This window comes from Canis lupus, chromosome 8 (genome assembly GCF_048164855.1).
Source record: "Canis lupus baileyi chromosome 8, mCanLup2.hap1, whole genome shotgun sequence".
Classification (NCBI taxonomy): domain Eukaryota; kingdom Metazoa; phylum Chordata; class Mammalia; order Carnivora; family Canidae; genus Canis; species Canis lupus.
In genome coordinates, this window is record NC_132845.1 from 61,839,462 (window position 1) to 61,864,148 (window position 24,687).

The 24,687-nt window shown below is 51.2% G+C and overlaps 3 protein-coding genes and 1 long non-coding RNA gene across 24 annotated transcripts in view; 2 read left to right on the plus strand and 2 right to left on the minus strand.

Moving 5' to 3' along the window:
- LOC140638783 (uncharacterized) overlaps nucleotides 1-15,316 on the minus strand; it is a 20,785-nt gene extending 5,469 nt beyond the window's left edge. Inside the window, exons 1-2 of one of the 2 annotated variants that reach the window (XR_012035750.1) lie at nucleotides 15,176-15,316; nucleotides 2,456-2,565 (exon numbers count right to left, since the gene is read on the minus strand). This is a non-coding gene — a long non-coding RNA (uncharacterized lncRNA). The remainder of the gene's footprint in view (nucleotides 1-2,455; nucleotides 2,566-15,175) is intronic. The other variant, XR_012035751.1, reaches the window with a different exon arrangement.
- CHLSN (cholesin) overlaps nucleotides 1-24,687 on the minus strand; it is a 148,328-nt gene that overhangs the window by 81,529 nt on the left and 42,112 nt on the right. The window lies entirely within an intron of this gene.
- On the plus strand, nucleotides 2,757-13,529 carry LOC140638779 (uncharacterized). Of its 3 annotated transcripts, XM_072836674.1 has the most exons (4): nucleotides 2,757-2,872; nucleotides 2,982-3,076; nucleotides 8,101-8,251; nucleotides 10,988-13,529. In XM_072836674.1, the coding sequence occupies exon 4, from the start codon at nucleotides 11,004-11,006 to the stop codon at nucleotides 11,991-11,993; it is 990 nt and encodes a 329-aa protein (XP_072692775.1). In that variant the 5' UTR covers nucleotides 2,757-2,872; nucleotides 2,982-3,076; nucleotides 8,101-8,251; nucleotides 10,988-11,003; the 3' UTR covers nucleotides 11,994-13,529. The 3 variants fall into 3 exon arrangements, with proteins under 3 accessions (XP_072692775.1, XP_072692774.1, XP_072692773.1); XM_072836673.1 differs by lacking the exon at nucleotides 8,101-8,251; XM_072836672.1 differs by lacking the exons at nucleotides 2,757-2,872; nucleotides 2,982-3,076; nucleotides 8,101-8,251 and adding an exon at nucleotides 4,759-5,819.
- On the plus strand, nucleotides 15,409-23,161 carry GPER1 (G protein-coupled estrogen receptor 1). Of its 3 annotated transcripts, none has more exons than XM_072836670.1 (2): nucleotides 15,409-18,776; nucleotides 20,919-23,161. In XM_072836670.1, exon 2 carries the CDS (start codon nucleotides 21,182-21,184, stop codon nucleotides 22,334-22,336), a length of 1,155 nt encoding a protein of 384 aa, XP_072692771.1. In that variant the 5' UTR covers nucleotides 15,409-18,776; nucleotides 20,919-21,181; the 3' UTR covers nucleotides 22,337-23,161. The 3 variants fall into 3 exon arrangements, with proteins under 3 accessions (XP_072692771.1, XP_072692772.1, XP_072692770.1); XM_072836671.1 differs by having other exon boundaries at nucleotides 17,936-18,776; nucleotides 19,386-23,161; XM_072836669.1 differs by having other exon boundaries at nucleotides 17,938-18,776; nucleotides 20,648-23,161.

Below are 24,687 nucleotides of genomic sequence, written 5' to 3' on the forward strand. Positions count from 1 at the left end.
GTGTGCAGAGCTCTGACACACTTCTACCTCTTCACTGTCATCTGCACTCAGCACTGAGAGAGGCCAAGAGTGAGGTGGCACAGCACTCTGTCCTGGAAGCCATGTCCTCCTGCGCCCCAACCCTGATTCAAAGCATACAGCCTCGGGGCGCAGACAATCCAGCAGGGAGTAAATCAGATCCATGGAAACACAAAGACAGGATGTGACAGAAAGCAGGACGAGTCCTTGAGCCACCTCACTAAGAAGGCACCAAAGTGTCCCAATGGTAGGTAGATGGTGGGCAGGAGAGGGACCTAGGCCAGGCTGGTCCCACGGCTGCGCTGCAGAGGCCAACCCACCTCAGACACGTGCGAGATCCTTCCCATGTGAGGGCCACACCATCTGGCAGAAACCTGCATTTACTGACCATCCCTGGCTTCACACATTTAGGTGCCAGCTCATCTAACCCTCTAATAACGACATGGAGCACTGCTAGAATTACAGCCATCTTGCTGGAAGGAATGGAGTCCTGGGGGCTAGCCAGCCTGCCCACCCCCAATCTCAACACCTCAGAGAATTTCTGGACCAGAAATTCAGGATACGAGCACTGGTGGTCCTCTTAGCAGCTATGCTTGTCCTGTGTTTCATCCATCTGCCCTTGGATGACTCGATGGAAGCCCTTCACCTGACACACACTGGCAGGTGAAGAAGGGCTGGGCCCAGTGGGGAAGGTGCGCACGAGAACAGGAGGCAGAGGCATAAGACGCTCCTATGTCGTGGTGGTTCTTGTGGGCCCCGTCAGCTAGGGGCTGACTGCTGGCGGTGCAAGCTCATGGCCTGGAGGCTGACACTGCCTGTCTGCCAGCAGCAGCTACAGCGCAGATGGAACACATTTCTGGACATTGCAGAAAGGAGCCAAACCATACACCAGGCCTCCCTGTAGAGCAGCTGGGAAAGACAGTGTGGTTTTCTCAGCTTAACAGAAGACCAGGAGGTCAGGGCGGAGAGATGTCAGCTGGGCCAGCCAGGCCTGTTGCTCTTCCAGTAGCTTAGAAATTTCCCCACAAGGTTGGGAGAGTCCATAGGGAAGGCTTATTTCCCTAAATCGGGGCTCTCCAAACCCCCAAGGCCCGAGGTCATGGGAGCAGGAAGCAGGATGCCCCAAAACATAAGACAGAGGTAGTTACTGCTCCCTGGGAATTCACTCTAAGGGGACCCCAAATTCCACTTACAGGAGCAACATCCCATGACACCAGCAGAACCCACACATGAGCACTATCCACATGAGAGCAGATGGCAGGACATCCATTATACCTCCTGTCCCCAGAAGGGGCCTGTCCCTGGGGCAGTGCCCTGGCCCCACATAACCCTGACAGGTTTCTGACAAGCCCAAAGAGGCCCACCGACGAGCATCATCATCTGAAGGCATCCTTCCAACAACCATGCACAGCTCTGTAAACCCATTCACAGTAGGAAGGATGGAAGGCTTGTGCTTATTAACAGCCTCAAATGGCACAGTGAGGCCTAAAGTTGCATATTCAGAATTAGAACCCAGAAAGCTTCCCGGGGTTGTGCAAAGGGGCTTGGGACCTCTGAGCACCCACATCAGTAAGCCAGACACTGCAGTAGCTCAGGGCACCTCTGCTTGTGTGCTGGGGGCTGGAGGGCTTTCTTCCTCCACTGGCCTGACTCAAGGCTAGGTCCTTCCCAAGGGGCACTAATGGGCAGAGCTGATGGCCATGGGCGGGGGGGAGGGGGTATCTAACGGCAATGCCTGGTCACCCTGGTATCTGAGCGGTGAATGCCCCAGTGATGCTCACACTGCCCAGCTGCCCCTCCAGGCCTCAGGTCTCCCATCTCTAGGGGACATTAGCCCCTATCAGCAGTCTTCAAGCCTCTGTGAGGCTGCCCCACTCCTGAGGAAGCTCCAGGGAAGTTCCTTGGACCCAGGGCTCTGGGAACAGAGGCCCTAGGCTGCTTTGCTCTCAGGTACTCATCACCAACAGCAGTGTAGGACCCATGTGGGGAGTCCAAATTGTAAGAGACTCTCAAACGAATGCAGTCTCTGGCCCCAGCCTGGGCTCAACGACCAAGGGAGCCCCGGGGACATTGCTTGCCTCCCTGGAGCCTCTGTGGGTTTTCATGGAGTTCACATGGCCAATGGATGCCATCAGTGACCCTGATGGGCTGGGTGCTGCACAGAAAGCCCCCAAAGGGCTCTTCTCTCTCATGCAGGGCCAGCTGCATAAGAGACAGAGATGTGTAAAGTGGACTCTGTATGTCATGTCTCCAACCAGGCTGGCTTGGAGATAGCTGGGGTGGGGAGGTTAGCCATGGAAGCCTCTGAATCCATTTCTGAGCTCTTTCTTCCTTTAGGCAGGTCCTCTCCTTCAGGCATCTGGGGGTCCCAGGCCACTTTCTGACTCCTCCAAGGCTTGGGACCATGTTGACCTCATCCTCCCTCCGAAATTCTTACCTGTCCTGGTGCCCAGCTTCCTTGCCAGGGTGTAGGTGACGAGATGTGGATGACCCTCTCAGGCAACAGTGCCCTGCGTTCAGGATTCCAGCTTCCTGACATCCACACTGCTGTCAGGAGGCAGAGGGCAATCCCCAGTTAGGGTGGCACCAGTGCTGGCCCTGGAGCTGAGTGCCTTAAGGGGAAGGCTTCAGGGACTTTCCTTTGGCTACACAGGTTGTGAGCACTTTTCCCTATGTTATGGGTGGGGTTTTAGGTCCTATTTTAAGTTGTAGACGTTGCCTGCTTTCTGGGAGGGACCGTTTTGTGAACGAGCCAGTGTGTGGGATCTGCAGGAAACCGCTGAGGCCCACAGACACTGGGAGACAGAGGCAACACACTACTTTTTCTGTCTGTGACACTAAGCTACCTCCTGACGTAGGTTTATTTGAATTTTTCGGGTCACGTGGCCAAACCATATATTCTGCTTAAAATGCAATGTGTGTGGTTTGAATGACTGAAGACCGATTTCCTGCCTTCCTTACAGCACCATCGGTCTGTGCCTGCCCGTTTCCAGTGAGCACAGAGCAGCAGCAGACGGCAGGGTTGGAGAGGAAGAGTGTGTGTGGAGCCCTCGCACAGGTGAGCTGCGGGCCCTCTTGGCTTTCCTGTCCCTGCCTCAAGTGCTTCCTCAACCCCCACCCCACCTCCTGCACTGTACTTTAGTGCTGGCTGGCAGATTGGCGACTGCACAGCCGAGCACCTTTTCTCTCTGAAAACTAAGGCTTCTTTATGCTATAGATGGGCTCCAGTAAAAACTAAAATGAGACCTATTTTCCTAACATTTTGACCTGGAAGCAACTGAGCAGACTGCTCAGGTCTTCCTCATTAAGAAAAGATCAATGTGGCTCAAGTTCTGTGTCCTGAAGACGAAGCTAGGAAACGCTTGTCAACTGTCACACATCTGGGTATTGACCGAAGCTGCCAAAGGCATTCATTCCTTGGCTGGGTCTCCCTCCTCGGGCACAAACATGGAGGGGCTCTGGTCTGGCGGCATATAATGAATGTTTTACAGGAGGCAATCTGGAACGTATAGGTTTCATGGGGTGTAAAGCCTGAACAGGGGTCTCTTTCCATAACCGTGGCTGGGCAGGGCTGGGAGCCCAGACATGGCGGTGTTTCCGCCCAGAGGGTGGAGCCTAGGAAGAAAGGTTCCAGTTTTCAAAGCAAGCAGGGGCAGCCAGCCTTCTGCACAAGGCAGGCTTTGTGTTCAGGTGACACTCTGTGGGTGGAAGGCAAGGGTCTCTGTGACCACCTGATTCCTCTCTGTAAGTGGGAAGGAACCACCTGAGTGCCTCCACATGCCACCTTATCTGACAAAATCTTCATAAAGATGCTCAGTGGTGATATACTGCTGATGTGCACCCAGGACTAGATTAACTTATCCAATATCACAGGCCAATAGAGTGAAACACCGGGCTTCCCATCTCACAGAGGGATGGTGCTCACCTGATGCTGGGATAGCACAATGACAGAAGCCCATGGAGCTGAGCCCTCCAGGACCTCTGGGGACAGGGCTGGGCCCTACAAGTGCCTTTGCTGGGGTAGGCAGCTCCCAGCAGGGTTCAGTTGGGGGCCCAGGGAAAGTCAGGGTAGATTACCAGGGGAGGGGTCTGTAGGGCCACAGCACCCCCCTCTACAAGTGGGAGTTGTAGAGGCTCCCACGTTGTGGTCCAGGGCACAGGGTGTGGCATCACTGCAGGGGCCAGTGTGGGGGAGGACAGAAACATGGGTCCAGCAGCCAGCCTGGCCCTACAGTGCAACATGGTACGCTCAGAACACCAGCATCAGATAAGGTCCTGGGAACAGCAGGAAGCAGACAACAGAAGGCCACACAACATCAATAAATTCCTGTCTAGTCAAAATGTGCACTCTGCCCCTTTACCAGTGATGCCACAACCACCCTCAGGCAAGATCACAGAGGACCCTGGTTGTGGTGAAGCTCCCACTTTCTGACAGCGCCCACTTCCTCAGACCCTCCTCCAAATCAACCACATAACCCCAAATCCTACAGCAGGCCTCTCTGCTGTGATGCTCTATGTGGCGCATGGTCTCATCGCGGCCAGCCTTTGCCTGTCCAATGTGGGTGCCAGGTCCAGATGCCCTCGAGCTAAGGCACTGATGGCCCACAAGGATAGGACAGTGGTGGCCAGCAGCCAGGGGCGGGGCCAGGCTCCTAACAAGTACTCAGGAAGTGTGTAGGGATGGGGGTGGGGGGTGGGGGTGGGGATGGAGATGGAGGGTGCATCTCTAAACCAGGGGCGGGTTTACCAAAGTACAGTTCTCTCAGGCTCAGCTTTGGGAAGGAAAGGCTGGCCCCAGTGCCCTGGGAGATGCTGGTAAACACCCAAGGACCACAGGGCTACCAATGGACATAAGTGGGCACCCCTAGGCCAGGAGAACCCTGTCATCTCTGCCCTCAGAACCACCAGGACCAGTGGTAAGCTTCTCATAACATAAGGGGCTCTCCTCTCACTGTGCCTCTAAATGGCTGCTGAGAAGCCAAGGGAAAAACAGCAGAAGTGTGCTCAGTGTCAGAGGAAGAGCTCATAGGTCCCAGAGGCCCAGGCCTCGGCCTGCCCTCCGACCTATGCAGGGACGCTAGATGTATCCACAAAAGCTGCAGGGACAGCAGCAAGGCAGGCTCCTCTGTCTAGACAGGGACGTCCACTGTGTGAGGAACAGGGCTGCTCCAGCGCCAGGACAGACAGGGATGAGCTGTGTTTCCTGGAGGCATGTATGTGTATGTAAGTGAGTCCAGGAGAGACAGAGGTCTTGGAAGACTCAAAAGGAGTAAAATGGAAACCTTTTAATCTTTATATTTCAATGAGGTTATTTTCTGCAAAACTCATAGAAGACGTTCAGAATAGTTCAGGAATTTGTATTTTAGAACCACCAGGACAGAGAGGAAAGAATGCCCAGCAGCAGGTCCCCAGAGAAGCAGTAAGGGTTGGCAGGGGCCACACTGCCAGTCATGGTCCCTTCCCAGCCCGCAGGTGGCGGGGGCCAGAGGCAGGGGCCCTGGGGCCAGCTCCCACATACCATCTGGGCCTGAGTCCCAGGTGGCCCTTATGCCCAGTGTCCATGAAAGCTTGTGCCCTCCACACTGCACCACCTTCGTGAAGCTGGCTGGGCTGGACAGCATGGGGCCTGGCCATGTATGGGCTGAACAGTGACTCATCAGGCGCAGCGGCTCCTCATCTGCAAGGAGCACGGACGACTGGAATGGAATGGAAACATTTACACAGCCAAGACCAGAAGGCGCTAAAAAAGCCAAGTCCTGCCAGAGGGAGCAAGGGGGAGGAGCTGGCCAAGAGGGAAAGAGGTTGGTGCCTCGGGACAGAGGGGTTAGAATTCTCCCAAGGGGCCGGGACAAAAGGCAGTTTACCTTCTCTGTGCTCTGACCTGTAACTCAACGCCTGCCCACTTTCCTACCACTAGATTAACATGGAGCATGTATCTCAGCCACCACATTGTCACACATCTGCAATGTTATGAGATGGTGGTGGAGAAACAACCACAGCCAGAGCTTACAAATGATGGGTCGCCAAATGATGAGTGCCCAGAGGCTCACATCTGAGATTAATGGAGCCACAGAGACAGGCTGTACTCAGAGATTTGGGTGGAAGATCGTGTTGGCTGGCCAGACCAAGAACATGGCACAGTTACCCAGCAGAATCCTGACCTCAAAAGCTTAGGCTCTTTCCACACACAAAAAGTTTGTGAGTCTCTTTGGGATCATATGTGAAATGAGCACAGGACTGGAAAGGATCCAGGAAAAAAAACGACAGCAAAAATTCAGACACTGTAAGCATCCACAATGGGGTCCCGGCAACTGGAGTCGTTACTCATCCACAGAGATGACAAGAAGGGTGGAACAACCTAAGTGCTGAGTGCATTGAGCAGAGCTCCCAAGGATCTAAAAGCTGGTCTGTAACCGTGTATTCAAGAGAAGCCCCTGCTGGGAGAGCACCCCCTCCCCCCGCCCCCGCCGCTTCCCCACTCTAGGGCCAGGGAAGACAGGTCTGTACAAAGTATCCAAGAGGAGCCCCTGTTGGGAAAGGACCCCACTGCTCTGCCCAGTGCCCCTGGGGAGTCCGAAGGAACACAAACCCACAGGAAACTGCCCCACAAGCCCCTCCCATTCTGAAAGCCTATTTAAGGAGCTACAGCCAGGAGCAGCTGTAAAGAACACAAAATTCTCAAGGCTCTGGCTTCGGGGAGCTCCCAGGGGACCCCAGAACTGGACCTTGGCAGCCCTTTTGTGTGGCTCAGAAAAGGGCCCCAGAAGCCCTGGTTCTCGGCCTGAAACTGGCACCAGAACAAGGCATGGGGTCTGCCTTGGAGGGTCAACCTATTTTCCAGGGGAATTCAGAGCCTAAGCTAAGACCTGTGCTGAAAAGCTTAGGTTCTCGCAGGACTGCAAAACATCACAGCCTCTCGGGCAAACACCAGCAACTTCACATCAAGTCAGACACACACGCACAGAGGCAACCCAAGTGCTCATCGGCAGGTGTACAGATCAAGAAGGTGCAGCACAAACACGCAGCCTTTCCCAGAAGCATGCATGGCCCCACAGCACACATGCTCAGAGACAGAGGAGGAGAAGTCCTATAAGAATACAAAGAAGTTAAACCTATTTACAAAACAAGGCAGGGTGCCTGGGTAGCTCCACTGGCAGAAGGTCTGAGTCCTGGTTTTAGCTCAGGTCATGATCTCAGGGTTGTGAGTTAGAGCCCCAAGTCAGGCTCTTCACTCATCAGGGAACCTGCTGGAAATTCTCTCCCTCTTCCTCTGCCTCTCCGTTTGTGTGTGCGCATGATGTCTCTCTAAAATAAAAAAATAAATCTTTAAAAAAAAAACAAACCAGTGAAAGGGTGGTGATGGTGGGATGGGGGTGGGAGTCAAACTGGCAGTGTCTAAGGGTGCAGACACGAAGCAGGAAATGACTAAGCCAGAGACCCACTGCAATGCTGAGGAGCACAGACAGGATTACACCAGGCGGGTCAGCATCGTCCCAATGGCTGGAATCACTATACATAAATGTATCAAAGTCACGCTATATGCCTTAAATTTAGAAAATGTAAAATGTCAAATTTACCAAGTAAAAATTTTAAAACTAAAAAAACAAGACCCCGCTCATAAGTATTCACCCAAGGAAAGTGTTATGCTCACCTATAAAACTGTATGTTCATGTATAAAAACCTACATTTGAGTATTTGAAGCAGCTGTATTTATAAGAGCCCAAACCTGAAAATAACCTAAATGTCCCTGGAATGGCGAACACATAGACAACCGGTTCATCCACAAGGCTGGGATGCTACTGAGCAACAGGAAGGAATGACCTCTGACCCACACATCACAGAGAAGTCTCAGAGGCAGAATGAGGAGGAAGAAGTCATGATGAGAGGAAGACAGCAGCGCAGGGGTTGCCTGCAGGGGTTCAGTGCAGGGACAGTTTGAGCACCAAGAAATGGGCATAAGGGAAGTTAGGGGGTGACGGGACCATTTGTATACTGCGTGTCGTGGTGCTGACATGACCAGATGCATCCATAGTACACACCAAAAAATAACTTTTATTGCATGTAAATTTTTAAACTGTACAGGTTCTGGAGTCAAACTGTCTAGGTTCTGATCCTGATGCCATCATCACCTACCTGGCTAAGTGAGCAAACCACTCCATTGCTCTGAGAGCAGTCACCTCCACCATGAAGATGTGGGATTTTAACTGTCCTACCTCCTGAGGAAAACTGCAAGGTCTGAGGAAGTTATTATATATAATGTGCTTCCAACAGAGTGTAGCAAGTGCTCAACACTCAGCAAGTAGTATCTATCTATCAGAGAAGGCCCTGACTCTCAAGAGCTGTCTCAGGGTCTTCTCTGGCTGTGCCACCCTCCTGGCCCTTTGGGGGTGAGCCGGAGGGGCTTGAAGAGAGAGAGGGCCGTCAAAGCCAAATAGAAGCTATAAGATGTAAGAGATATGAGACAGCCAGGGATGTGGGTGGGAGTTTGGCAGAAGAGCAGTAATCATGGGCAATTTCATGAGAAAATATCTTACATCTTTTATTTTCTTTCCGAATAAAACCCAAACATGGTGGTAAGGGGAGGGACGGTGGATGGCCTAGCCACTGGGTGCCATCTTCGGCTCTACGAAGGCCCAGCCTAGAGACACAGTAGGTGGGGTGGGTGAGGCACACTGGGAAAAGATTCTGTGCTCCCTGGGCCCAGAAGGGGGCAACCCTTCCCAGGCTGACCTCACCAAGACCAGGGATTCAGAAGCATGTCAGGTCTCCCACCTGGGACATCTCACCCCTGGGCCCACTTCTGCACGTATAAAAATATGCTAGCAGGCCACCCTTTGTCCACACAGCCTGTAGCAAAAGGATCAGAGCCCGCAAACCTCAGCTAAATCCAGGAGACAGAGCACGGCACAGGCGGCAGGGAGCAGTATCCCACTTTATGTGCTGCAGGGACCTGGGGGCCAGCAGCACACCAGGGACTTCCTGTCCTTGAATGATACCCTGCCTGGCAAAGGGCTGTCCTGGAGCTCAGCGTGCAGACGGGCAAGTTGGGAACAAGAGCCGAGGTCACCACACAACGTGAGTACGTGTCAATGGAAGCACACCTGCTCCTGGCTGCAGGCCCACCAGTCGAGAGGCCTCTTACCAGACATCTCACACACCGAACCAGAAGATATCATGAGGCTGCACCTCCCCTGGCACGAAGGCAGGCTCCTTGCCTCTGAAGAAAAGCACAGAGCAAGACAAGAAGATGTCAACAAGCTGACGGGTCTGGGACTGGGATGTGCTCTCAAGGTCAGATTTGGAGACACACACCGTCTGTCCACCTGGCTGGGTGACCCAGCGCCTGGCCGCTAAATCAAGTAACAGGGTTAACTGCCACAAGCCAGGTGGCCTCTGACCACCAATGCCTGGGGAAGCCCCCAGCAGAGACAGGAAGTGCCTGAAACATGGGCCAGCTGCAGGGATGAGACACCAGCACAGCCTAATGCTGTTTCCTGATCCGTGGTCAATGTTCACAAGATCTTCTTTCCAATTTGCCTTAATTACAGATTAGCATTCCAAATCACTTCCTCTCAGGTCACTATTCTTAATTTTGAAGTCACTCAGTGTCCTGGCAATCATTCGTCACCTTCAGCAGCAGATGGAAAACAGCACAGTTCACCATGTTCCTCATGAAGCAGGCCAGACGTGGACCTGGAGAAAGGCAAGTTCCTGTCCCCTGCAGGTCTGCGGGGAGGGGAACAGGGTCAGTGCATGGGGAGAGTGACTCCTGAGCCCACTTCCATACGGTGCACCCACAGCTATCGGGCAGCAAAGGACAGTGCATCAGTTGTCCGGCCACTGCGGGCATCTGGGAAGGAGTGAGAAAAGCCAGTGACATGTCAACGTATGCAAAGATGCCACATGTCAGACAACCTGTGTGTATAATAAATGCTTCTACATGCTGTCTGCTATTGAGATGGCTCTGGTTCTGTGAAGTCAGGAAGAAAGGCCATTCACGTGTGCTCTCTTCTTTTGACATACATGCTGGTGCTGTGGGCCACACTGTGTGACTCTGCTAGTCAGGGCCTCAAGCTATCCCTGCAGACAACACAAAAGCTGGCCATGGGGCAAGGCCAGGCCCACCCGTGAGCATTCCATGAACATGAACCTTTCAATTGAATTTCTTCAACTTCTTCTGAGTGAGCACCGATGCTGTCTCCCAGCCTTGTCTGCTATTTGGTTAAAATTTAAGTGGGAAGACACATTTATACAGAAACGAAATTATTTCTGTGACAAAAGACTGGCCGGAAAGGTTATGAGTTTGTTAGCACCGCAATTTAAAGCCCCAAGTCAGGACTTTATAGCTCGGCTATAATCAAACGGTTCCCAGCTGGAAGAGCATGAGGCACTGCAGTCTTCAGGGGGCCAGCATCCGAGGCACGCCACCTTTCGGTCTCTAGAGTCAATACTACGAGTGCAGTCCCTTCAGACAGGCCAGAGTCCATCAGAATTCCTCTGGGTCCAGAAGCTGGATGGCGACATGCAAATGTGTCACAGAACAATGCGCCTCTGGCTGCTCCTCCCTCCATGAGGCAGAGGTCCTGAGTGAAATGTGCATGATGCCCTGGAGGGGCTCCAAATCCGGGTCCTGGTACTCCACTCCCTGCAATCTTTCATTGATCCCCAATGCTTTAGGGGAGGGACTCAGATGTGACCTCACTTCAAAACAGTGTTTCTCTTATGAGCAGTATGTTTCATTCTGTTGTGGGAGGAGAGGCAGAGGGGCACCAGGCCCCCTGCTCTTGTGGGCCCTGGCCAGAATGCCCCCAGAAGGAAGCTGGCTGTCACATTGATCCCTAGACCCATCCACTTGGATGGGAGTCCCTTCTACAGGCATAGGCTCCCTCCCCGCCAGGGCAGCCCCCTTTCCCCTCAGTGTGACCCCGTGGTGACAGCCTAGTAACGCCCTGGTGTGCTTCTGTTGCAGCTCAGATGAAGTCGGGATGAGCTCTCACAACATGTCATGGGTACAGTACCCAAGCTGCGTCTCCACAGCAGTGGAAGATGTCATCGCCGCGCAGAGCATCATCTCTAGATGCCTGCATGTCTATATGGCTCTGAGTGTCCCGATAAGCTTGGTGGCCGGGCTCTTCAACCTGACCACCTTCATAAAGGGCCGCGCAAGGCAGGGGAGCCTGGATGCATTCCTCTTAGACCTCACTGTCACCAACATGCTGGTGACATTGCTCTCCCTCACCGCCATCAGCCGGCCGGACTACATGGCCACCACCAACCTGAGCTGTGCCATCCTCTGCTTCCTGGCCAACGTCTGCTACTTCAATGTGCAATACGCACAGCTGGCCATGCTCTCTGTGTTCCTGCTGCAGGGCTCCTTGCCCTGCCTGCGTATGGCCATCAATGGGGCCCAGAGCTCTGTGGCGAGTCTGGCTGCCATTGGGGGCTGTGCCTTCTGCAGCTCCCTGGTGCTGGTGGCCCTGCTGGGCACATCTGGGGAGCTGTTCCAAACCACCCTGTGCCAGGTAGACCCACTGACCGCCTGGCCGGAGTATGAAATTGTGAAGGTCAGCCTAGGCTTTGGGCTGGCCCTTGTCCTGAAGCTGGCGTTCTTCATCCTGCTTGTTGTCCAGCTGGCCCGGCGGGCAGCCCCTCCCCAGAGAGATACAGCCTCTGCTCCCTCAGTAGTTCTGGCCATGGCCCTGACCACGTTTGCCTGCCGACTCCTCTACAGCATCGCACTCCTGCGACGGGCCCGGCTGAAGCTGCAGAGGGACATTGGCTCGCCCAGGGATGAGCTCTTCATGAACCTGGCAGAGCTGGTCCTGTTTGGGGAGAGCTGTGTGAATTCGCTGGCCATCCTCTTCCTCCATGGGCCTTGCAGGCTGGCACTGCTGAAAGTTCCAGAGCAGCTCACCCAACGGTGCAGGAAGGAAGAGCCAAGCAACAGCTTTTCCTTAAAGAGAATCGAGGGTTAAGGCAGGGCCTCACCTATAGCAGATGAGCGAGCCAAGCCAAGTGAGAGAATCTCCCTGACAGGAAACACAGCCATTTGCTGAAACTCCAATCTGTGCAGTAAGTACCAAATGGGGCGACAGGATAGTCCGGAAGGCACTGTACCCTAGCAGCCTGGCATTCGGCTCCACTTCCACAAACACTCCTGACTTAAACCAAATGTCTGCAGCTAAAAGAAATCCTGCAAATCAAGAGCGTAGTAGATGTGGGGGCAAAAGCTGCCCAGACACAGGTCTGACTGGGCGGAGGTGTCCTAAATGCTGGTGAGCAGTTCTATTAATCTATCTGCGATCCAGCATCCTTCTCTGCCCCTGCCTAGACGGGACAATGACAAAATCTTGACAATAAATACATTATTCAAATAACTTTAGGGCCATATTATAATCTGGCCGTAAAGGGTCACTAACTGGTTAACCTTTAATGTTGCTGGAAACTTTGGACCACATAAATATTGCTGATAACAAAGAAGTTTGATTTTATCTTTTACATTTATCACCATCACTGGACATCTGAGAATATCACCCACACGCTGATGAAGTGTCACACTGTACTTCCTGCTGGCCGGTGACTGGTGCAGATCGCCAGGGCTCTGGGTGGTCAGTGAAAAGCTCTGTGTCCAAAGCCCTATCTGCTCTGTTTGGTATTACATGTAGAAAGGCTGGTAACATATGAAACATAAAATAGAAGGTTCAGTAGTTAATCTTCATCCAAAATTGACACTGACCATTCTTGCTAGATTTTTATTAAGATTTTCCTGGTTGAATAGAGAAGGAAGGCGTGCAAGGAAAAGGCGTCTCTGATTTTAAGGACCTCTATGTTTGATGGTTTCAGTTGTTTATGAAAACTTTACTGTTCAGAGCAGTTTTAGGTTCATGATAAAATTAAAAGGAATTAAGAGATCACTCCTCATGCCATGCCCCCACACTGATATCCCCCCAGATAGAGCATTTGTTACAACTGATGGACCTATAGTGACACATCACTGTCACCCAGAGTCCACAGTTCACATCTGGATTCATCCCTGGTGGTGTACATCCCCTGGTTCAGACATGTTTATACGGACATGTATCCTTCTTATGGCATCACAGAGTACCCACAGTCCAAAGAACCCCCGGGCTCAGCCTCTGCAGACCTGCCCTCTCTGCCCCAAGCCCCTGGCACCCACTCATCTATCCCCATCTCCACAGTTCTGTCTTTTCCAGAACGTTCTATGGCTGGAATCCCATAGAACAGAGCTGGCACAGACTGTGTATCAGGTTCCTCAATGTATTCCATGGCTTGGTAGCTTATTTCTTTTTCAGTGCTGAATAATACTCCATTGTCTTCTATTTTAATGAACATTTTGTGTTACTCTGCAAACTACAGAACAAAATTGCCTCTTGCAAGTATGTCTTTTCAATGTTGATATATCTGTATTACTTCTTTGGAAGAAAAAGGATTTGGATTATATGGTTAAGAAGATTCTATAATATACCATTAAAATACTAAACGCTTAAAAATCCCACTCCCCTTCTGTTTCTGCTCGTCCATGTGCTCACATACTCACAGAGCCTCTGCCCTGGACTCCTGTACGAGGCCCACACATGAGAGCCAGGAGTGTCCAAGAACGCTTTCCCTTCCATCAGGACAGTCAGGTAGGACAACCAGCAGCAGTACTGAAACGTGACAGCCGCTCCTTCACACACAGTAATTTTTACTAGATGCTAGACATCATGAATTTCCCTTGTTGAGTGTTTAATTTTACTCTTATTTTTTTAAAGATCTTATTTATTTATTTGAGAGAAAACGAGTGAGAGTGAGCAAGAGAGAGCAGGAGCAGGGAGGAAAGGGAAAAACAGACTCCCTGCTGAGCAGGGAGCCCGATGTGGAGCTCAATCCCAGGACCCCAAGATCATGACCTGAGCTGAAGGCAGACGCTTCACCGACAGAGTCCCCCAGGAGCCCCTTACTCTCTTCCTTTAAAGAGTAGTGAAGTTAACTCCAGCAGGCGTGGTGTTCCTTGTAGAACTGACGGATTCTTGGGACAGCTGTGTTTAAGCTTTGTTAGTCAGGGTCAGGAGTGGCCCATTCTAGGGTCTCTCCTCATTGTCACAGAGGCTCAGACACATCTCTAGTCTGACTGGATGCAATAACATGGCCCAGGCCTAAGTAAACCCTGGCGGTTGTTCAGCATATAGCTGGCCTGTAGTTGTTCTCAGCATTGCCCTGACTATTCCCATTAGGCACATACAGGCACATCTCCTGCCTCAGGACAGGAGCCCAGGTAGGCACAGGGCTCACCACACTTTGCTTCCTTCTCTCAGAGACCAAGATCTTGTACTATCCACTGTCCCAATGACTGAAAACCATGATGTCCTGTATTCTATCCAGCTTTTAATGGCTTATGGCAAGTTCCCTTGTGTTATTCATGTTCAGAAGTGGAAGGACCTAAATCAATGCATAAATACACAATAATGGATGCTAATACCCTGTTAGTTTTAGAACAGAAGGAGGGGTTAGGCTTACATGTGCTCAAGGCTCCTTGGAGAAATGGCTGACCAGGGCTGAGACCGCAAACACATAAGCAAAACCTGGAGAATCTGGTACCACTGAGCTTCTCAGTATTTTCGCTGAAGGAATAGCTTTAGAACCCAACCACAGGAACATAAATCATTGGTTCTCAAACTTCTTTTATTAAGCAGTAGGATCCCTTCTTTAAACAAATCCTATGAGGAAGCCCAGGATCTAAGACACTAAAAAGTACCGCTGTGACCAAAGAGAAGGTGGGGAACCCCAACCTCTAAAACAGCCAGGTGCCCCCGGCCCCACCCACCAGCTCCACGTGGGCCCTTTGGGGATGGAGGAGCTGCCAGATGTGGGTCTCGTCTGCTCATGCCTCATCCTAGGAGAGGAGCTCTTCAAGGACAAAATTGAGAGAAAAGTCAAGAGCCACAGACCAGAAAACACGTAGAATCATGGCTTTCCAGCAGTAGGAGGTGCTTCATCCACAAAACCTCAATTTGAAAAAGATGGCTCAGAGCAGAGAGGGGACACAGGGTGAGGGAAAAGCCACTTCCTGCGGATTTGAGCCTCTCCCTGAGGACCCAAGCCTCCAGCCTGGCATTTTAGAACATGCCACCCACAAACACCCCTCCCAAGGCAGAACCTGGTAAGCACCATCCAGCTGCACTTCCGCGAGCCACGTGCACCATGTTCTGGTTGCCACTGGCACATCACTGAGAGATTTAGAGGAAATATCCAGAAAGCTCCAGGCAACAGCTAAGAGGAGCCCAGCTGTCCAAAAAGTCAACATCAGTGAAACTACAGGGACTGCTCCTTTATGGTGTCATAAAACACCCCCAGAGTGAGTGGGTGGGTCTGAAGGTGCATCTGATGCTGGAGAGCAACTAAACACTCAACATCCCTTTCAGAAACAGAAAAGGCTGGGTAGTGGGTCTGCAGAAAGCCCATCCGTTTTCCTCTACAGTATAGCCTGGAACAGTGCAGACAGCCGCTATTTGGCACACTTCGGCCTGGGTGCACACACCTCTGCACACACACACCTCTGTGCGTGCGCGCGCGCACACACACACACACACACACACACACACACACGACTGCCGCTTGGGTCTCACTGACCTGTACACCCAGAGGATAGGATGACAGCACTGATTATGCCCACTCTGCCAGCACAGGCTATGGGCTGGGGCTGCAGAGCAGAGCTCAAGTGGAACGAAGTGCCTGGTGGCTGCCCCTCCACTCCCCGGGCCAGCTTCCAGGGCAGCACACACACACATCCAGAATGAGAGGCCTGTTTGCTCACCAGGGGCCACAGGATTCCCTAATAGCATAAACCTTCTTAGGCCAATCCGCAGCTGACCAAAAGGGTGCAGGATGCCCAGCACACATGCGTCCCCAACATAAGTATGTTCTCCTCCCTTCTCTGGGCCCTGGCCTATGTCTTTATAGAAGGTGGTGCTTGCCTGGATGTTCAGGGTGGGAGCGAGGACAAAGCCCATAAAGGGCTTTGTATGTGTCCCAAAGAAACCTCTTGACCAGCTGAGGGGAAGGGGCGCTCTGCTTCCCCGAGCTTGGGATAGATTATCATAGGAAATGCAGGAAAGGCTGTGCATGCAGTGTCGCCTCTTAAGTGTGGGAAGCCCATTTGCTTCCCCTTCCATAAGCACCACACAGGCCAGGCTGAGTTTCCCAACATGGAGTGACACCAAAGCTTGGCACCCACATTGCCTGAGGTCTGGACTGTGAGTCGAATCCTGCTGATAAGCCTAGAGAAGCCTGGGACTCTGATCACCTCTTGTAACTGGGCCATCCTGGTGAGGGAGATGCGAGGCACCGTGGGAAGACAGCCCCACCCAAGGATGAGGATGGCAGAGACATGGGGTATCCATGTGTTGTAGGTGCTCCACAGGCATCACGTGGCTCCACAAGTACCACAACTCCACTCACCCTTGCCTGACCCAGGGCCATGGGGCAGCTATCTGCAGAGGGAGAAAATGGAACCTGGCAATTCAGAGACTGGGCTTGCTCCCTCCAGGCACTATGTCTCACCTTAGGGGTCCCTCTGCAGGTCGGGGGATAATTCTTTGCCAGGGAAGAGGAGGGGACACAGGGAAGTTCAACAGCTACATGCAGGCAGCACCAGACCTGAAGGGTAGATTTTAAAATTTACAAGTCTTCACGCTTTACATAGACATCTGCGAGATGTTCCCAGACCCATGCAAACATCAACCCATGCTTGAGTTCAGTGGATTGAAATCCCTAAAAGCAGGGTCCTGTGCCTCCTACTAGCTAGTCGTATGAGGGCAGACAGGTTACTAGCCACCCAGTGCCCCAACACTTGGCAGCCCCCTACCGATTCCAAGCCTTCCACATAACATCAGCATGCCAGTCACAGGGCCATCCATTACACAGCAAACTCAGTGGGAGATGCAGAGTGGTGCATCTGGAGCCACTGGAAGCTCCTCCTTGGCAACTGGGACGAGAGGGGCTGCAGGCCACAGGCTGGGGCGAGTAGGCAGTGGCTATTTTTACGTGACATGTCTTAGCTATTTCAAGGTTTGGATTTTTATTTATTTTTTTAACACAAGAGGAAGTTGTGCTTTCTCATGACTCATTTCTTTCAAAATGGTGTCCTAGGGCATCATTAGTGCTGGAATTGTTGGGAATCTGCAGCTGGCCACGGTGGACCTATGATCACACTAGTCTCGTTCACATTACCATGTCATTCAGAATTTTAAGAAGCCAACAAATCAGAATTATGGCTGGATTCTAAAGCTGGAAAAAAATGTATTTTTCCATATAAAATTTAACACAGTATTGTCTGTTGAAAAATACGTGTATAAAACATGAATCTGAAAGATGTTAGATTATCATCATTCAGAATACCTTCAAGCTCCTTTGAAATAGGCTCCTTACAGAACAGAAAGCTTGCAGGGAAGCCACACTGGCTGCCCCCACTGCACATGACCAGAGGAGCCCCCATGCCCAACTCGCCCTTCTCTGACCAGACGCCCCGCTTCAAGCCTGGAACCAGCCTCTCTCCTCCAGGAGGAGCACATGCTGACCTGCAAGGTGTAGGCATGGCGGCACTTTGCTTTATTCACACTCAGTAATACAAAAGACCACGCTCAGTTCAATCTCACAGCTTCAAAAAATTTAAAAAGTGAAGAGTCACCAAGAGTAAAGTATGAGATCAATTAAAATGTGACGTCTACAAACATCCCATAAGTCAGCGTGAGCAGCCAGGGCACAGGTCCTGAAGGGCCTTACAGACCTGAAAGGCAGGCACCTGGGCCGGGGGGCTTCTACCAGCCTTTGTCTGAGCCGCTGGGGAGTCTCAATCACTGGGGTGAAGGGAGGGGTGGGGGAGGTACCAGGACACAGCAACTACCCGCAGGACTGAGTTCACCCCACAGCACCGGGGCCACAGCCATGGCAGGGAGAGGGGCCTCTCAGGTCCGTCATCGCCTTCTGCCGCCTGTGGGACAGGTACACTCCAGGGAAGGGGAGAGCTAGAGACACAGCTACCCTACTCTGTTCCTAACATACTTGCCCCCAAATACCTGCTATTTCTTGTGTTTAAATTTCTTTCTGGTAGTGCTTTTGTACAATTTCTAAGTTAAATTCTCCAGGTATAATTAGCACAGTATTCTCTAGACTTAGGAAATCCAGTGCTTAGTTTTAAAAACAAGCAAGACTATTTCAGTTCCAACAAATAACGATGGGTCATCATCTGAAAGGTACACAAGACCTACTTATAATGCTTTCAGACTTAAAAAAAAATTGTGTCAGTGTGTGAAGAAAAGCAATTAAATCTGGAAACTTCCATAAAAATATGTAGTGGGACTGAGCTCACTGCCACAGTGTGGGAGAAAAAAGGCCAGCAAAAAAATGGTTAATGCTGGCCTTCTGAGGAGGCCGTCCAGTGCAGAGCACAATGGGCGGCCCTGGGAAGCCTATGAAGCCTATAAAGCCTGCAGTGTCTTGGTATCCCGAGCAATGACGGAGCGATGACAGGCACCGTGGCAGGTCAGCCTCGTGCACCAAGTCTCCCCTTCCAGGACCACCGCTCCAGCGTTCTTCGACGGGTGGAACCAAGTCCAGAATCACCAGTACCCAGAGAGTTTCAGCCGTGCCTGCAGCCTCCCATGAGTATCTTTGCCGAGGCTGGCTGACAAGCCCTCCAAAGGACCAGAGAAGGGTCTGCTCAGAATCGGCCCGAGCTGGGGTGGCCGGCTGCGGTGCAGGTGAGTCTCAGTCCTGGGTTCCTGGTTCTATGTTGGGGTCAGTGTTACCATGGAGACCACCGGGCAGACCTGGCCAGCTGGTCTCACGTAAGGTGCAGCATATGATGCTTCCAGCTGGATGCAGGTGTGGATACACAGGCCACCTTCTGCTGACAGGGGCACTGAAGTTACATAGCCTCTCCTCCACATAAAAACCCAGACTTGGCTCTAACAATCTCAGTGGGACTATAGTAGGGGAGGCTTTGCACAAAAGTTCTTTCTAAATGCATGCCGAAAATAACATCCTGTATTCTATTGTATTTCCTTCAAGCGAGGGGCTGTCTCACGTTAGGACAATGAGATGGCTTGTCTATAGTACCATGCTTCAGTCACTCAATGAAAACACTCGCGAAAGCCACATGTCTGGGAGGACTAGTCTTCCTACACAAAGATACACACCCAATAGATTTGACAAAATGTGGTTTTAGTTTTCTAGAACTGGACATGCAGTGGAAATGTGAAACAAACAATACCAAACTATTTAATGCTCATCTTTATATATTCATGCTCCACTCTCACAAGGGTACTGTGGCAGCAGTAAATCCACACTAGTTCCTGTCTCTGTTCTAGGCCACTATGAAAATAACAGTGTTGTCAAGGATCAAAAAACTCACATACATGGGAAAGAAGGGGAGGACTCGCTTCAAAACTCTTCCCACAGCCTATTTTGACAAGCACGGGACGAGGACAAGTGTGTGCGGCCAGCTCCCTCACCTTTAAACCTTCCTCTGAAATCAGTTGAAAACGGCCCTGCATTTCCACATTTAGAGAGCAAAACAAGCACTTGGAGCACTTCTTACAAGAAATTAAAAACAGAGGGGCTTTAAGCATTTCAGATAGTATCTGAGAACAATGACATTTATGTGGTTGAAACTGGTATAATCTACTAAAGATGAACAAAAAAATGTAAAATAACTAATAAACTTATCAGCCTCAGCTAAGCAAAGCTTACGGAATACTTTTTAAGTAATAACTGACCCCAAGGCTGTAATTTAAGGCCGTTTTTCTGCTTTTCTTTTGTTTTTTTTTTTTAAGCAGTAGTTCAATAAATGTCTAGTCTGCTTTGGCAACAGTTCAAAAATGACTCCTAATGATCTCACAGGGTAAAACAAGAGCTCTCAAAAGAAAAACAATTCAAGTCCATTTAAATGTGCCAGTTCAGCTTCCTTGGGGTTTCTCATTCTCTGTGTCAGGCCCCCACCATCGATGCCAAGAGCACCCCTCCCCAGTGGTGATGGCCCAAACACCACAGCTGCTGCCCGCGTGTGAAGACTGCGGACAAGCCAGGTTGTTATGGATGGCCCCGTATGCAAACCTGTCAGCAGCAAAGGTCTAAAGGACTTTGCTTAGGTTTTATTTTTTTGTTTTACCCAGCTTCTTGGTTACAAACAACATTACAAAAACATATTCAATTTTATAACAATTTATGAAAACACCAGATAAATATTATTTCCTAAAGCAAGTACCGTTTTTATCACCTTTTCTTTCATTTCATATCATGAAAAAAGTCTTATTTGGGGCACCCAAGCTTAGGTTAGCAAAAACAAAACAAAAACAAAAACAAAAAAACACAGAAACACACAAAAAAACACAAAATCCTAGATTTCCTTTATCAATTTTATTGTAAGAGACTCTACTCCAGTTTCCACAAAGCATTCTGGGCCCATGATCTTCAGAGAAGCTGGGTTTTTCCCTTCATCTTAGTTCTCTTTCCAACAGCTGCTGAAATAAATTTTATTTCCTCTGCTGGCAAATAGTACTTTTCCTGAGATTTCCATACCCAACAGCCACGTTACTTCATAAGCATGCTATTCAACTATTTTAAAACACAGGCGTCCACCACGCATTAGGATGACTCACCGTCCGGGCTCCAGTCAGACCAAGCAGCCCCGGAGCCCTGCAGACAGAAAACTGGGCATTTTTCTACTCTGAACTCTTTTCCCTCAGTTCAGCGACAACTATCTCCTCATGATGCTAGGATTTCAAGTCCCAACCTGTCCTTTGCATTCACGAGCCTGCTGTAACCCTGTGGCCACCCGCCATACCGACTGTCCTCATCAGAAGGCCTTAAAGACTTACTCATCTTCTGTATGCTTCCCTCAGGTGCGCAGATAGTGAGGGCCAGCCAGTGGGCACTGGACATTGCAGCCAACACTGTGGTGGATGTCACACCCTACGCCCAGTCAAGGTACCACCTGCAGCCCGGACATGGATGACCTTCCCCATCTGCTGAGCTTTCTGCAGAGCAAACCCACACTGCTACCAATGATGCTTGTGATGAGTTCCCATCTTACTAACGTCTGGCTCACTTCAAAGAGCATAGTTTTACTTTCTAGAAGTGGTTTTAGTATGGAAGTCAGACTTCCATGAGCTGTGTGGCAAATCCTGAAAGCTGTGCACCTGGGGCTATGGATGTGACGTCCCCAGTGCCTGTCTTTGGCATGGAGACGCGCCCAGGCGCCTCCAACAGCACCTCCCCAGAGCTCAACTTGTCCCACACACTCACTGGCGCCATCCTGGCAAACCAGACAGGCGAGCTCTCTGAGCACCAGCAGTACGTGATTGGGCTTTTCCTCTCCTGCCTCTACACCATCTTCCTCTTCCCCATTGGCTTCGTGGGGAACATCCTAATACTGGTGGTGAACATCAGCTTCCGGGAAAAGATGACAATCCCAGACCTGTACTTCATCAACCTGGCGGCAGCTGACCTCATCCTGGTGGCCGACTCCCTAATTGAGGTGTTTAACTTGGACGAGCAGTACTACGACATCACCGTGCTATGCACCTTCATGTCCCTCTTCCTGCAGATCAACATGTACAGCAGCATTTTCTTCCTCACATGGATGAGCTTTGATCGCTACATCGCCCTGGCCAAGGCCATGCGTTCCAGCCTGTTCCGCACCAAGCACCATGCCAGGCTGAGCTGTGGCCTCATCTGGATGGCTTCTGTCTCTGCCACACTGGTGCCCTTCACTGCAGTACACCTGCAGCACACGGAGGACGTCTGCTTCTGCTTTGCAGATGTCAAGGAGATCCAGTGGCTCGAGGTTACCCTGGGTTTCATCATCCCCTTCGCCATCATTGGCCTGTGTTACTCCCTTATCGTCCGGGTCCTCATCAAGGCTCACAAGCACCGAGGCTTGCGCCCCAGGAGGCAGAAAGCCCTCCGCATGATCTTTGCGGTTGTCCTTGTCTTCTTCATCTGCTGGTTGCCGGAGAATGTCTTCATCAGTGTTCACCTCCTGCAGCGCACGCAGCCAGGAGACGCTCCCTGCAAACAGTCTTTCCGCCATGCCTACCCCCTCACTGGCCACATTGTCAACCTGGCGGCTTTCTCCAACAGCTGCCTGAACCCCCTCATCTACAGCTTTCTGGGGGAGACCTTTAGGGACAAACTGAGACTGTACATTGAGCAGAAAACCAACATGTCAGCTCTGAACCGCTTCTGTCATGCTGCCCTGAAGGCAGTCATTCCAGACAGTACTGAACAGTCAGATGTGAGGTTCAGTAGTGCAGTGTAGAGGCGGCTGAGCTGTACTGGCATAGACCAAGCACTGTGTCACTCCCAAGGCAAGGCAGGAGGACTGGCCGGTCCACACTATGCTCTGAGCCTGGTCAGAACATGCCAGACTGCCCACGCCCCAGCTGCAGACACACCTGGGATCTAAGGAGCCCTTGCTGCAAGCAACCTTGACTTTGGGCCTTGCGCAAAGTCCTGGAGCTCCCCGCCCACACTCATGGCTGCGGGGCATGGGGGAACCAGCGTGAGCTTACACTCCACTCTGCACACACCATCCCACAGCAAAGGACATTTCTCATGTTGGCCAATGAAAGCAAAATGAAGGGGACATTTTGGAGGAAAGATCTTAGTTTTAAGGTCGATCTGCCATAAATCTGCCAACCTTGGAAAAAATGAAGTCTGGAGACAACACACTCAGCAGATCTGACCTGGTTACTGTGATCCATTCTCCACATCTGTGGGTTATGGTTTACTGTGCGTACTAACAAGTACACTCAAGTTAGGAAAGGGAAAGCATTTCTCCCACCCACACCCTTCAGAGTGGCCCCTCGCCCTCCGTGGCTGCGTGACCCTGAGCACTTGGGCTGCTTTAGCCAGAAGGCTCTTCTCCCACCAGATGCATCTCTGCACCTATGCCATGAGGGAATGATACCACAGGAGTATAGGCTGGGGAACCAGCATGTGTGATACAAAGTTGGCCTCTGAGAATAACAATGGGGATGAAGATGATGGCAATGTAAACAGTTCTCCTTAAAATGTATAAATGAAAAACTAACAATTGCTAGGAATGTCCAGCCTTTCTTAATAAAGCATAGTCACATCCTGATTCTCAATTCTGAGTTGTCTGCTGTGGGTGGTGGGGCAGCTGGGCAAGGGTCTCCAAGCCTCAGCAGCAGAACTGGTCTTTCCTCACAAGGAAAACCCACACCCCTGGCACCACCAGGCTCACCATCCAGCCAGAGCTCCCTCACAGGGCCAATATCTAAATCCAGTCACCCACATACACCTGGCATCTCCAAGATGTCTGACATTCTGCTGCACAAGCTCTGGGTGCCAACACAAGCAATACCGTAAGTGCACCACACGCTCTGGCTCTTCTAGAAGGCTCTGCACTATCAGCATCAGGCACAGTGCCTGCAGAAGCAGAGTGCTCATGAGGCAGTTGGGGGGCAGAGGTGGTCCCTGTCCTCCAATGTGGTCTGAGGTGGGATCAAAGTGAACCCCATTCCCCCTGCCCCATATACTCCACTCAGGGGCCCACCTCCCCAGAAGATCCTCAAGGATCTTCACACAGGCAGGCACAAGGATCTTCCCAAGGGAGAAGCGAAATGATGTTTAGGTGATAGGGAAATGAGCCATTTGTAGTTTTTTTTTTTTTTTTAAGATTTTATTTATTCATGAGAGACAGGGAGGCATGCAGAGACACAGGCAGAGGAAGAAGTAGGCCCTCCACAGGAGCCTGATGTGGGACTCGATCCCAGACCCCGGGATCACGCCCTGAGTCAAAGGCAGACTATTCAATTGCTGAGCCATGCAGGCGTCCTGCATTTGTAGTTTCAATGGTTTTTCAGGTGCAAATCTCTAAGAAAGAGGTCTGTCACAAGTAAATATTGGCACTAACCCACTGTGACCTTACAGAAATGCCATCTCCAACATGCAAGTTCCACTTCAGATTCACTTTCTAAATAAACATCCCAACTGCAGGACAGGAAAACCAATGACCACTGAGGATGGTTCCCATGCACTAGCAGGTCTGCTGTGTGGGAACATCACTACAGGGTGAGTAGTGATGTGATGTTCCATGAGCTCACCCGCGGTGCTGTCATAGGACACCCACCCTGCAGCTGAGGTGAGGGAAAGTGGGTGGGTTAGATCCAGAGCAACTTCCAAGGAAGAGTCCTCCCTCTACCCTCTGTCTCTCCAGAACCTCCAAAAGTCACAAGTCTATGAAGGGTGCAGACACCGTGCTGATGCACCTCATCTTATAAAAGCTGAGAGAGGTTATAAGATGCTTTCTCTCACACATGCTCCGAGCTCCCCCACACCTCCCTGAAACAGCTTCTCAGGACAGGCTCTGCCCCAGCCCAGGACTCGGTCAAAGATGCCACACCCAAGTACCTGGCCTGCAAACCCTGCTCCTTACCAAGTCCCCTTTGACCTCAGTGCTGACAACGCCAAGTTGCAGATCAGATGCACCAATTGGCGCCCTAGCCTCAAGTGTCTGACTATATGCAAGGGTTCATCAAATTTGTGTACCGTTCCCAGTGTGAAAAGCAGTAGCAGGGAAGCATGAGAAGGCTGCACAGAGCCTGGAGATCCAGGCTGTTCAGCTGTAGCTCTTGAGGAAGAGTG